At 39.4% G+C, this 12,657-nt stretch overlaps 1 protein-coding gene across 2 annotated transcripts; it reads right to left on the bottom strand.

Moving 5' to 3' along the window:
* Positions 1-691: 691 nt before the first annotated feature.
* Positions 692-12,416, bottom strand: myd88 (MYD88 innate immune signal transduction adaptor). 2 transcript variants are annotated; one of them, XM_006634197.3, is made up of 5 exons: positions 11,802-12,416; positions 6,433-6,561; positions 5,745-5,925; positions 4,899-4,990; positions 692-2,748 (listed from the first exon to the last, which is right to left on the bottom strand). In XM_006634197.3, exons 1-5 carry the CDS (start codon positions 12,097-12,099, stop codon positions 2,594-2,596), a joined length of 855 nt encoding a protein of 284 aa, XP_006634260.1. In that variant the 5' UTR covers positions 12,100-12,416; the 3' UTR covers positions 692-2,593. The 2 variants fall into 2 exon arrangements, with proteins under 2 accessions (XP_006634260.1, XP_069047321.1); XM_069191220.1 differs by having other exon boundaries at positions 11,875-11,981.
* Positions 12,417-12,657: the final 241 nt, after the last annotated feature.

The following is a 12,657-nucleotide window of genomic DNA, read 5'->3' as shown; positions in this document are numbered from 1 at the left end:
CTGATCATCACTCTCTGGCAATGAGAGCGTCTTGAATGAGTGGGAAAATTATTAAGACACCTCACAGCTTTGGGACAGAGGTTTGAAGTAAACCGATCTTTGACTTGTTAAAAACAGAATGTTTTGAATGTTATAATAAATTGAGTACTGTCATTCAACATTCAATGTTTAAAGTATTTAACGAGCATTAAGAAAGGGAAGTGAAAAATTGAATGTTATTCTAAAACGGATACTCACGTCACTCCTTATTAGGTCAACAAGTTTTCAAAGTCATGTTAGTTTATTATCAAACCTTACATTTTAGGTTTAGAGGCTAAACAGAGGGTTCATCAAACAGCATCCTGCTAACATTTGAAGCCAGTGAGTGCAGAAAGGAGAATAATTATTACCAGTCAATAGTGTACTAACTGGTGCATTAAAAGCCATGTGTGTAAAAGAGAACTTTTGGTAAACAGACAGACTATAACGCCAATCAGGCCCTGGACATTTTTCTCTTTCACCTCCAAAGGAAACGAGACTGAAGTGCACGCTCTCACCCTGGTTAACAAAAGACAAGAGCATTTAAGTATGAATTCTTCTCACAGGTCCTGTAATTCATTAGAAACAATTATGCTAGAATAGTAAGATCGTTATATCATAAAGAATATCCAGCTCGAGTGCCATTGAAAATCAAGCAGGCAGGAACAATCACTGAAATCCGTGGCCATTTCTTTATTTGATTGAATGCATTTTGAACTCAACAAACCCGTCATAAAAATCACCCCTGCCCTCCTTACTCATATAAACATATTGAGTACATATGTGTGTACAGTATATGTTCACAAATGTTTTACATTTTTATCTCCAAATTTATACTTACTTAAACAATGGGGGAAGTATGGTAAAATAGGTTTTCTATTTCCTTTTTTTTGTTGTAGAACTACTTAAAAACCTATCTCCTGTTAAACACAACCTATAACTCATACACTGCAATCACTACATTTTTATCAATACAAGTCAAACATTTTTACTGGACAAAACCCCACGTCTCGTGGCTTTCACTCTATGTCCAACATGATAAACGCTAGGTATATAATGCACAGAAAAAAACACAAAAAAAGAAAAATCTGCCTTATTTTGCAAAGTATGTTTTGATAGGAAATAATATTTGACCATTTGTTTTAACAAATCTGTGAAAAAGTAACAACAAAAATAACACAATTAGAATTGCAGAACATTTTATGGCTTCATCTACAATGTAACATTTAACATACTGTATACTGTATATACACAAAAACGACAAAAATCTAGCATGGACTAATTAAGCATATTTGTTTCTCATGTGCCAGCTTGCAGTTGTTTTTGTGTACGTTAGGATAATTTGCATTTAAGATCGGATTCAGGGTTTTTAGTTAGCTGCGCATTATTACTGTTTTGTTTTATTTCTGTTAAAAAGGAGTTTCCATCATACAAGCTTGAAGCACTGTTTTATTGCTATCTGAACACAGACTAAGATTAGAAAATCACCTGCCAGTACAGACTCATGATATTACTGTGCCTGACACTGTTTTCATATTATTACCTAATCCTGTAAACTGCATGAAAAAAATGTTATTTTCATCGTCACAAGATGATTAAGATAAAAGATTCAGTACTCTTTGTTTTTACGCTTTGGTTATATTAAGTAAACTGGCAAATTAACCCTCTAAAACTCTGGGATCTGTGCGTTTTCTCACAGACAACACTAATATTTGAGGAGGACAGGATGGTGGGGGTGGGGTGGGGGCAATTTTCTAGACAGGTTGGAGGATTGACCAAAACTACAGTAAATAAGCATGGTAAAAATCAAAACTGTATAGAAGTCACTCAACCTGGATTAATAGTGGTAAACATGGTTGAATTAAGCTGATTTGGCCCTTCTAGAAGTCTAAAGAATATAAATGGAAATACAGAACATTAATGCACAATTTCACAACATTTATTTTGACGTTTGTCTACACTTGTAAAATAAAAAGCATGTGACCAAAGCCTTGTGGTCCCAGTAAACAGATCATGTACAGAATGATGATGCAACATTTCAACAAGACAAGAAACTTTTGTCTGAAGAACTGAGAAAATATTTACACCTTGTAACAAAATGTTTTTTTTAAGGAAAAGGTCAATACTAATGACTTGATGTGATACAAAAGATCATATCCTTTAACAATGGCACTGAGTGAATGTTATCCATTCTCTTCAGCAAGTTTTTTTATAAACACTGTCTTCACTGCTTTACTGCGTACAGTAGATCTTCCAGAGTTAGGAAAACTGATACACAGGTTGGCACCATAAAGCAAAACGTAACATGTAACACCTTTATAGGAATATGGTGTGTTTTATGGGAAATACCTCAAATTCAATTTGGCTATATGCATCAGTATTTGTAGTTTGCTCCATTCAGTGTCATCTACCACCAGAGCTTGCTTATATGCAAGTATGGTAAATCAAAACCGTTTTGTACCAAAGATTCAGTAGGGATGTGAAACATTCCTCTGTATGTACCATTTCTCTGTTGGCACCGAGGTCCTGTATTGAACAACATTCCTCTGCAGGCTTGGCATCGTCATCCATAACCTTAAGGGAGAGCTAGAGCCTTGGCCAGTCTGATCCAGAACCAAGATTTTGTGCAGGGCTTGGTATAGTCACAGAGTGTCAGGAATCGTAAAATACTGGGAAACTGTTTCTTCATGGTCTTGTACACAACTGGAATGAGACGTTTCGAACGAGCACCTGGAAGCAGGGGAAGAAGCAAATTTCGACTTACATAAAATACAAAGCAGGATGAAATACAAAAGAATACAAAATACATCTAGCAAGAGACTGAGTCCAATCTTGCACCAAAATAGCATTGCTACCTTCCAGCCTGATCTCATGAGGTATCACAAGTTAATCAAGGAAGGAACGGGAGTCCTCCAGAAAACAGCATGTAGCTCCCTTCCCTCTCCTCCCTCCACTGCCCTTAAAAACCATATTTTCCAATACCAATCTCCCAGTATAATGATCCACAAATACAGTGCTGTAGAAGGTACCACCTTTCGGATGAGATGTTAAACTAAGACCCTGCCAATCTGTATATTTAAGATTCCATGGCACTGTTCAGAAGTGCCATGTTAACTTTGATGTCCTGGCTAAATTACACTACTGGCTTGCACAATGTGAGCAACGTAAACCTTCCCCTTACTTAAATGAGTGATTTTTTGCACTTATAAGCCTGTCCTGCTTTATAGTGGTACATAAAGTGGCGGTGCAGTGGCTAAGGATCTGCGCCTGTGGCTGGAGGGTTGCCAGTTCCTATACCGCGGCTGGCGGAGGAATCCTACTCCGTTGGGCCCCTAAGGAAGGCCCTTAACTCCAACTGCTCCACTGGCGCCGTAAAAATGGCTGACCCTGCTTTCTTACCCCAAGCTTCTCTCCCTGTCTTTGTGTCTCATGGAGAGCAAGTCGGGATATGTAAAAAGACAAATTCCTAATACAAGAAATTGTATATGGCCAATAAAGTGGTCTTATCTTAATGATTACCACTCATCACCCAAGTGGGTGGTGCACAAACAAAACACCAGTCAGAGTTGAGATAGTACACTATTATTGCCTGTCATGCAAGCCAGTCAAACGTCCATAAAATGACTACAAAATTCTAGGCCATCTTAGCTAGCAAAAGCTACTTTTTACAATATTTTGCAGCTCAGATCCGTTTCAGTGTTTCAGAATGAGCTTTACTTGTACTTGTATTTTGCTAAGAGCCTAGCTTTGAAATACAGTATATGTATTGATGGTACTTCTAAAACAGTAACATACTCATAAGCACCAAGAGGTTCCCCCCTTTCTATAATATATTTAAGTCTCAATTAGAGGAAGAGTTTTGTGTTTTCTGTTGCTGTAGACTGCAGAGTTCTGGTACTCCCAGGACTCTAATGTCTGTATATAGCTGTAAACCTTGTGTTCTGTAGTTGTAATTTGTATGTCCAGTTTAAGCATGCCAACCTGGTTATTACTTTATTAGCAAGCTGTGCTGCAGAAACCAACAAAAAGTGCAATTTTCCTTTTAGTGTTACCTGGTTTTACCGGGTGCAATTATTGTTAATTTTATTAGTTGGAGTCAGGTTCTGATTGTGATATTGATTTGACATTGCTTATTTTCTAATTTTATCACGTAGTATGAAACAATATGAATGTGCATTTCTCAACAACAATATATAATTTTTGATGTTTTACCACCATGACCTAATCTTATTAATATAAAACATGCCTTAAATCAACATAAGCATCTAGATGACTATGTCGAGAAACATGTAATTAAGGCATACAGTACTGTACAAAGAATTACTGCTAATACATCTATAAAAAAAACATTCCAGTAAGAAAATTATCAAAACCCATTCTAAAGGTAAAAAAAAACATAATTAGGGATAGAGCCTTCTACAGCTGTTGTGACACTTTATTACAAGGGTCTCTGGAGAGACTCTATCCAGTTAGTCATACAGGTCATCATTTTTTAAAGATTGGCAAAACCTGTAAGATGATTAAATTAATCACTCAAGCACAGTATCTGTTCAATTAAGAAAACTCTGGTCCTTAAGGGCTGAAAAGTACTTAGATTGCAGTTCTTAGTGATCTCTAAAGGGCTTAAATTAAGCAATCACCTCTTTAATGGATCACAATGAAATTGTTCCACATATTTAGAAACGGGTGATTAAATGGTGACCTACAAAACCTGATGGATTAGGGGTCTCCAGCACCAGAGATGGAGATCTCTGCATCACTGCAAACTTTAAACTATATACAATTTACACCATATGCACTCAAGGAATATATTAAGGAATTTTAGCATTGCACTGAATGCCAGGGTGGAAACCACTAAGACATACAGCATGAACCCTTACCTGGAGAGAGGCTCAGAGCAAACTTGGTCTGAAAGTCACAGCACTCACTGTCTAAATAATCATCTGAAATTACCACCACCATCCTCTTACACCTTCGAGAAAACAAACATCAATTAATTTTGCTTAACAGACACCCCCCCCAAAATATAAGACATGTATGTAATATAAAGTTATATGATGATGTAATATACACCAAGTTCAATAGTCACAATTTTGCTTATTTGTGCATTATTATTTATTATGATTATTACTGGATTACATTTGGCTACTCACAGGCTGCACAGCAGGATTGTATACAGGTGCACTAACTTCCAGCAGCATTTTTATCTTTACCTACTTCCACTGCATGAGGCTTGGCTTAGTTAATAAAGAGTTACCATGTTTGTGTAGCAGTTTGTCTTTGGTGACGCTTTACTGATTGTTTCCTTAAGGAAAGAGTTAGATTGGCATTGTGTCTAGACCTGTTATCAGAGTATTGCTTGTATGTGATTGTGTATGAATAAAAAATAAAAAAAATATATTAACTATATTACCTGAAAATGTTCCCTGTTCTATGCTATGCTTCTATGTAACGTCTTTCTGTGCCTGAGGTATATTGTTGGCTTCTTCCTCAGTGAATAGCTGAGTGAAATACTGTACATGTTTAGTACATCAGACATGTCCCTTTCATTGTCTAGAATCCCATCATTTTTGTCCTGGATCACCTACACTTTTACTTATTCCTAAGGACTCTCTGCCGCAGCCAGAACACAGTAAAAACAGCACAAGGTATCTCCCACATGTTAAAAAGCTTCTGCCTAAAATGCATTAAAGGGGTTGAGAGGTGCCTGAATACTGGCTATTCACCTTTTCTCAATGAGCTCACTGGTGATGGTCCACACACAAGTGCCTGGAAGGACATCCCGGTCAAAGACACAGAGCTTCAGCTTGTACTCCGTCTGCTCCAGCTGCCTGATCATCTCGTGGACAAACTCAATGTCATTCTGACAGTAACAGATGAAGGCGTCAAACATTTCAGGCATGTGACCTGAAACCACAGGATCATCAATGACAAAGGAGAAAGCATCTCCCTTAAATTAAAACACACCAGAATATCCGAGTCAGAATGAACACTAGCCGCAGTTGTGCTTTTCTCAACAGACTGCCTTATCTATTTCAAAACACACAAAGTCCACTGACATTTAAGTGTCAGATGGCTGATTAGCACATTACACAACTGCCCCATTTAATATGTGAAAAAGGCTTGGGTTACAGCGGAAAGATAAGATAAAACAATTTCAGAGGAACCAGTTTCATATGAACATCTCCATCACTCTAAAAGCAAAAGGAGACCTCTCAGTCATAATTCAAATAATTGAATTGCTTAAAATTGAAAGTCTCTTTCAGATCACAATTTCCTTGACAATCAATTTGTACATGCTTGAAATAAAACATTCAGGAGAGGATCGGGTGGTTTGGCTCCGTTCATACAGCTGGTAAGGTCACTCAGGCTGTGGTTGAAGTTCTTGACTAGCAGACTATTGTCTGTACTCACCCATCGGGTCATCAAGAACTGTAATGCCATTGATTTCCTGCGTCCTGGGCCCACAACTAGTCACCTCCGGAACCTGCACCGGGGGTTCCTTCATCTGTTTCTTCCTCAGGTAATCCTTACAATCCTTGTCTACAAACATAGAATTTGGAGATTAGAGGAGACTGCAATTATTAGGTAAACATGCTTCAAGGGGTCATCTGAGGGGATTCAGGAATCCATGTGAAAAAAAGCCTACGACAAACGTTTTTGCATTTAACTTATATAACACGAAAATATTTCAGTGAAAGAAAATGATATTATACAATATTTAATAATGTAATTATATTTCACAGAGAATAGTTAGAACAAGCCTTTTTAGTAATTATTATATCCATACAAAACCCCATATAAAACTGAAAATCAATAAATAACTTCGCTCTGAACCAGTTCTGTACCTAAACCTCCCCCAGTAGTGGTAAGCTCTGATTTTGATGGCATCTTGGGCTCTCTCTCAATTCTTCACCACGTAGTAGTTTTGAAATATCATTTTGGATGTGTTCTTGAACTTTATTTGTATCAGACACATTTTTCTAGAAGCCAGTTGATCAACTAGTATGGTTTTGGACTGTGGTAGGAATAAATCCAAGTGAACTTTGGGGAGAACATGCAAACTCCATACAGACAGAATTTAACCCAGGGCCTTAGCACTGAGAGGCAGCAATGCTAACCCCTGTGCCATTGCGCCACCCATTTATTATTCAATTAAAGGAGAACTGCAATGCTATTTTTATATTTCGGGGTTAGAAGGAATCAGTATTGATGAGTGCATTTTAAAAATATTATTCAATTAAAGGGGAACTGCAATGCTATTTTTATATTTTGGGGTTAGAAGGAATCAGTATTGATGAGTGCATTTTAAACCACAATAAAACTAAGGTCTACACAGTATCTGGTAAAACCTAACATTTTCCTTCACAAAATAGATGCTGTTTCCAAGTATGCGCAGTGCCGTTTTTTGCAAATCTGAACGAGACAACAAAACTACTGGTGACGTGAAGTGGCCTTCTTGCATTGTAATCAAACAGGCTTGTGAATACATTTCTTTTACTCCAGTAGGAACATTGCTCTCGACTTCGAGACGGTTTTGCCGACAAATAGAACTCACTGGTTAACTCTGCATGCAGATCACAAATATCTGCAAATATCTGCCACACAACCTGTACCTAGTCGTCTGTAAATCGCATTACACTAGCGATTAAGTGATTTCGGTGACTAGTGAGCAGGGAGGGCTGACTTCATGTCACAATCTGTGGGAACTCTCACTCCTGCCTGTGGCAAGACTAGAGGTCCGCGGCAATGCAGCCACTTCAAATACTTTCACAAAGTTCACGTTTTTGTGCTTAAAATGTTTCTATTCCATTAATAAATTTATTTTGTGACCAAGATTTAATAACTAGTCTGAGAAATTGGGACTGCAGTTCCCCTTTAAGTAATTTAACATTGGTAAGAAGGATACATGATATTACTGAAGGTTATTTTCATATAATATACCTTTTCTATTAACCATTCTATTAACATAGGGATTGTCATATCACAGCTACAACACCATGTCTTTATCAGTGAGAAATAAATATGCATATACTGTGCATCAAGACAAACAGATCATTTATAGGTGCAACAAGAACACAATGTAAGAATGACAGTGACAGGGCTGATCAACAGGCATCTCCTGTCACAGGTTAACAGTGTGAGTGGTCACTGCTGGAAGCAATACAAGCTGTACATCTGCATTTCATACTTTGCACCAGGATACTAATGACATCTTAAAGGATTCTCTCCCATGTTCATCATAGACCTTAGGTACCGTTGGTTGACCCAAGGTCAGCAGTCAAGTCATCCTTGGCGAAACAGAGCTTTGAAAACAACTCGGGGACAAAGTTGTGTAAAGGCACAGATCAGGAGAGAGGTGTAAAAACATTTTAAAGACCCTTAATATATCTTTGAACTGTCACGGATGTCGGAAGGGACAAACCGTGGAGAGGCAAGGGAGCGGAAAAAGACCCTATGCGAAGCAGAGGATCGGGGAGATAGCCTGGGCTTAGCAGTGCAAAGAGTTCTGGAGTTGTCGTATAGAAACCTAAGCCCTCAGGCCACGAACGACCTGCTGCTAGGCGGGTCTCAGGACATCTGAACGTCAATGCTGAGCAAAGGTGAATGAAAGACCCCAAAATATATAGCCCCAGAGAGAGAGACAACGGAAGGAGAGCAAAGCACAGGAAACTAGAGACAGGACAGAGTAGGAGCACCCTCTGGCTACAGAGGGCGTGACATAAACCTTGTGAAATTGATAAGAAGACAAAGGTGTCAAAAAAGACAAGTAAACAAGCACAAACCACAACAAACATAAACCTGGGAGACCAGGGTAACAAACAACAAAAAACAGATAGGAACCAAAAGTTCCGAGACACAGGGAACAGGGGAACCAAATAGAAGAGGAAACCAGGAAGTGAAAAATCAAAACACCAAGCAAGAAACAAAAATAAAAACAAAAACCCGGGAAAAATACCGCAAACTGGGCAAAACACGTTCAACATTCTATCACTGATATCGGAATGAACAACTCGAGGAGGGCCAGGCACAAAACCCACTCAAAGACACGGATGCTTGTAGTGATATCCAGCACTGAGAATAGAAAAGCAGGGAAAAAGCTCAACATCCTATCACTGATATCAGAGTGATCAACCCGAGGAGAGCCAGGCACAGGACCCGCCCACAGACACGGATGACCGGAGTGATATCCAGCGATAAGGATAGGAGAGCCAGCTCAACATTCAATCATGGTGCCGGGAGAGACAACCCGAGGAAAGCCAGGTATTCAGAAGTGTATGTCGGGACAGCATAACACAGAATGACCCGCTCACAGGCACGGAAGTCTGGAGTAGCATCCCGCGATTAGAATAGAAGAACTGAAAAAAAAAGCCCAGAGCAAAAAAGAAAAAACTGCGGCAAGACAAAAAGTGCCGCTCGCGGGGTCAGAGATGGCTCAGCAATCTGTCACGGAAGTCGGAAGGAACAAACTGTGGAGAGGCAGGGGAGCGGAAAAAGACCCTATGCAAAGCGGCGGAACGGGGAGATAGCCCGGGCTCTGCAGTGCAAAGAGTTCTGGAATTGTCGTATAGAATCCTAAGCCCTCAGGCTACGGACGGAGCGGCGACCTGATGCTAGGCGGGTCTCAGGACATCTGAACGTCAATGCTGAGCAAAGGTGAATGAAAGACCCAAAATATATAGCCCCAGAGAGAGAGACACCGGAAGGAGAGCAAAGCACAGGAAACTAGAGACAGGACAGAGTAGGAGCACCCTCTGGCTACAGACGGCGAGACATGAACCTTGTGAAATGGATAAGAAGACGAAGGGGACACAGTTGGGATCCCTCCTCTTAAGGGCGCTCAGACACTTTCGTATTTTAGTTGATTATGTGCTGTTGCCACCTGTTTTGTGATTCATTATTTAAGCCTGGCACTCTCACTATTCCTGGCTCAGCATTGGGAGATGGATGCCCGGAATCCCACCTACCAGCGGGTCCAGGAGAGACCCCACCGCATAGGCTTTCTCACGGCGTCCTGAAGTCTGAGTCCGGGGCTCAGAGCGCCTGGCCAAATTACTTTCTTTAACTTCTTGTTCCGGTTCCGGATCCTGTTCCGGAATTTAACCCTGTCTTGTCTTAGATGGATCACCTGGTTTTTGGACTTTTTGGACTGCACCCCGGATTTCTTGTTTTGGACTTCCCTGGACTAGTTGCCTTCGTCACGCCCCCCGAGCACCGGATCACCGCCATCCCCACCCCATGTCTGTCAACCCATCCTTTCCTGCTGTACCTTCCCCTGATGTCCTTCTCCACTTACTTCCAGATTATACCGTCTGGATATGGTGCTGAACCACACTTCCTTACAGAAGGCACCCAGGCACTGCCTATATCAGGCTGTGTGCCTAAAACAGTGCATCCGGGCAAGGAGGAAACCGTTTAAGGGATGTAACTGTGAAGCCTAAGGGGACCTTAAGAGACTTACAGAGTCTAGTAGCCGATATGAAAGAATACATCTAGGTCACACCACAAAGGAAACTATTTGGAACTGAAAAAAAAAATCACATGTACTGCATGAAGCTTTCAACAAAGCACCTAAACAATACCACAAACATGTAATTGTGGTCACACATGGCAAAACTAGAAACGTCTGGTCTGAATGCAAAGTGTTACATCTGAAGCAAACCCAACACTCAGTCTATAATACCATCCATCTGTCAAGAATGTTCTGCTTATGATATAGTTCAAATATAGTTCTGCTTCTAATCAGCAGGGAGCAGAAAGCATGCCAAGACTGATGGGAACATAGATGGAGCAAAGTATTCATAGAAGAAAACGTGCTTCAGATCTAAAACGGCAGGATAAATTAATCTTTCATCAGGACAATGAGCAAAAGCACAAGGCCAAGGTTATACTGGAATGCCTGAAGAATCAGAAGGAATTATTCTGAGTGGCCCAGTAAAAGTCCTGACTTGAATCCTATTGAGAATCTGTGGAATGATTCCTCTACCTGTAAGAGATTCCTAGGCAACCTGAGAGAGCTTTACCATTCCTCCAATAAGAATGAGCAAAAAGTGTACCAAGCTGGTGTAGAAAGTTGGTAGTCATACCCAAAAACTGTGGCTGTAAGTGCTTCCGCCAAATATTTATTTAATAGGTCTGAACATACATGTAATTTTTCTGTTTGTTTTTCAGTTTGGTGTTTGTTGACATTTACTGTAGTTTAACTTATCCTCAGAAGTCTTCTGTTTGAGCATTTCGATTTTGAATAAAATATTAAGTCTAAAAAATGTGTATCATCACTTTGTATCTTTTAATAATGGGTCTAAATACTTTGTATAAGGCACTGTATACAGTCCACTAATAAACAAGTGCAATTTGTAGTTTTCACCTTGGTGTGATACCATACGAGCCCTGTTTATCGTATGCCTTAGCTTGCTTTGTATTTTCATTTATGCCTCTCCTGGTTGCACATGTGTTTGCAGATAAAAGCCCAGATCTGGTGCAGTCCTGAGAGATTTTAAACCCAGGACTGAGGATCAACATTGAGATTTTATGTATTCTAGCTGGACCTGTAAAGAAAGCCCGTGGCCCCATAAAACATAATGGTAAAACAATACTAAAGTTGCTCTATTACAAGCAAGGTAAATATTAAAAAGAAAACATCTTCTAAGGCGTCATAGTAATATAATTACTATCCTGTATCCTACTATACTGTCCTGTAACTGACATAAAAAATAACAACCTAACAATTCTTTAAAAACTTTTTATACCTATAAATTCCAGGATAATATACGAAGACTCACCTATAATAGGTTTAAGATCTGTAATCACATCTTCCCTTCCTGCTTCGTTAAGCATTTGTATTAGCTTTCCTACCGTCGCTTCTGGGCATCTGGACATCCACTCATCCAATATCTTCTTGGTGGGGTCCTGGTACTGATCAAAGTTCTTAATTTCCAGATAATCGAAACCCATCGTTTCAGCCAGAGTCGTCCAGTCAGCAGCTACCGTTGTTTTCGGATTTAAGTAAAGACTAAGTTTTTTTCTTACAGTAACATTTAGCGCTGTTAAAGGAATACCATAAGAATCGGTTTCAGACATATTTGCTCAATCGCACGCAAATACCGCAGTTAACTAAAGCTGTGCACCAGTACTTAAAAAACAAAATAGTAATAGCTTGATTTTTGTACGTCTTCTGTTTTTCAAGAGTTGTTCATTTCTGTACTTATTTTCAAATTTCCGAAACAGTATTCAAAAACTGCCGTTCACGGGTCTCCCTCTTGCCCACAAAAAGTTACAAGAATTTCTAAAAACCGATTACACAATTTAAAAAAAAGTGCGTTTGCACAAAGTAAGAAAATCCGACATAACACCGGACTTCAAGTAATTCACGTCACTCAAACCAGTGACGCCCTTTACAGGAAATGTTCCTTCTCAAGATAAGAATGAGGAACAAAATGAGAGGGGCGTCATGTTGGAGGAGTGACAGCTCTTCAGTCCAATAGTAAAAAGGAAGTTACAAATTATAAAATAATGGTGGCCTCCAGGAAATGAAGTTCTTCTTTAGTATATAAGGTATATTGCATGTACAATCTGAGTAGTTGAGTGATTTCCTAATTTAAAACTACTCACTAATTTAACAATTATTGCATTATCAAG

The sequence above is a fragment of the Lepisosteus oculatus genome, chromosome 6 (assembly GCF_040954835.1).
Source record: "Lepisosteus oculatus isolate fLepOcu1 chromosome 6, fLepOcu1.hap2, whole genome shotgun sequence".
NCBI lineage: Eukaryota > Metazoa > Chordata > Actinopteri > Semionotiformes > Lepisosteidae > Lepisosteus > Lepisosteus oculatus.
The sequence above is the reverse complement of the archived record's forward strand: the minus strand, read 5'-3'. Positions and strand labels throughout refer to the sequence as shown.

Coding starts and splice junctions, on each gene's coding strand:
- myd88 (XM_006634197.3), bottom strand. CDS start 12,099: ATGTCTGAAACCGATTCTTATGGTATTCCTTTAACAGCGCTAAATGTT. Junction 6,562..11,801: donor AGATCTTAAACCTATTATAG/GTGAGTCTTCGT, acceptor CTATGTTTGTAG/ACAAGGATTGTAAGGATTAC. Junction 5,926..6,432: donor AGTTCTTGATGACCCGATGG/GTGAGTACAGAC, acceptor CTGTGGTTTCAG/GTCACATGCCTGAAATGTTT.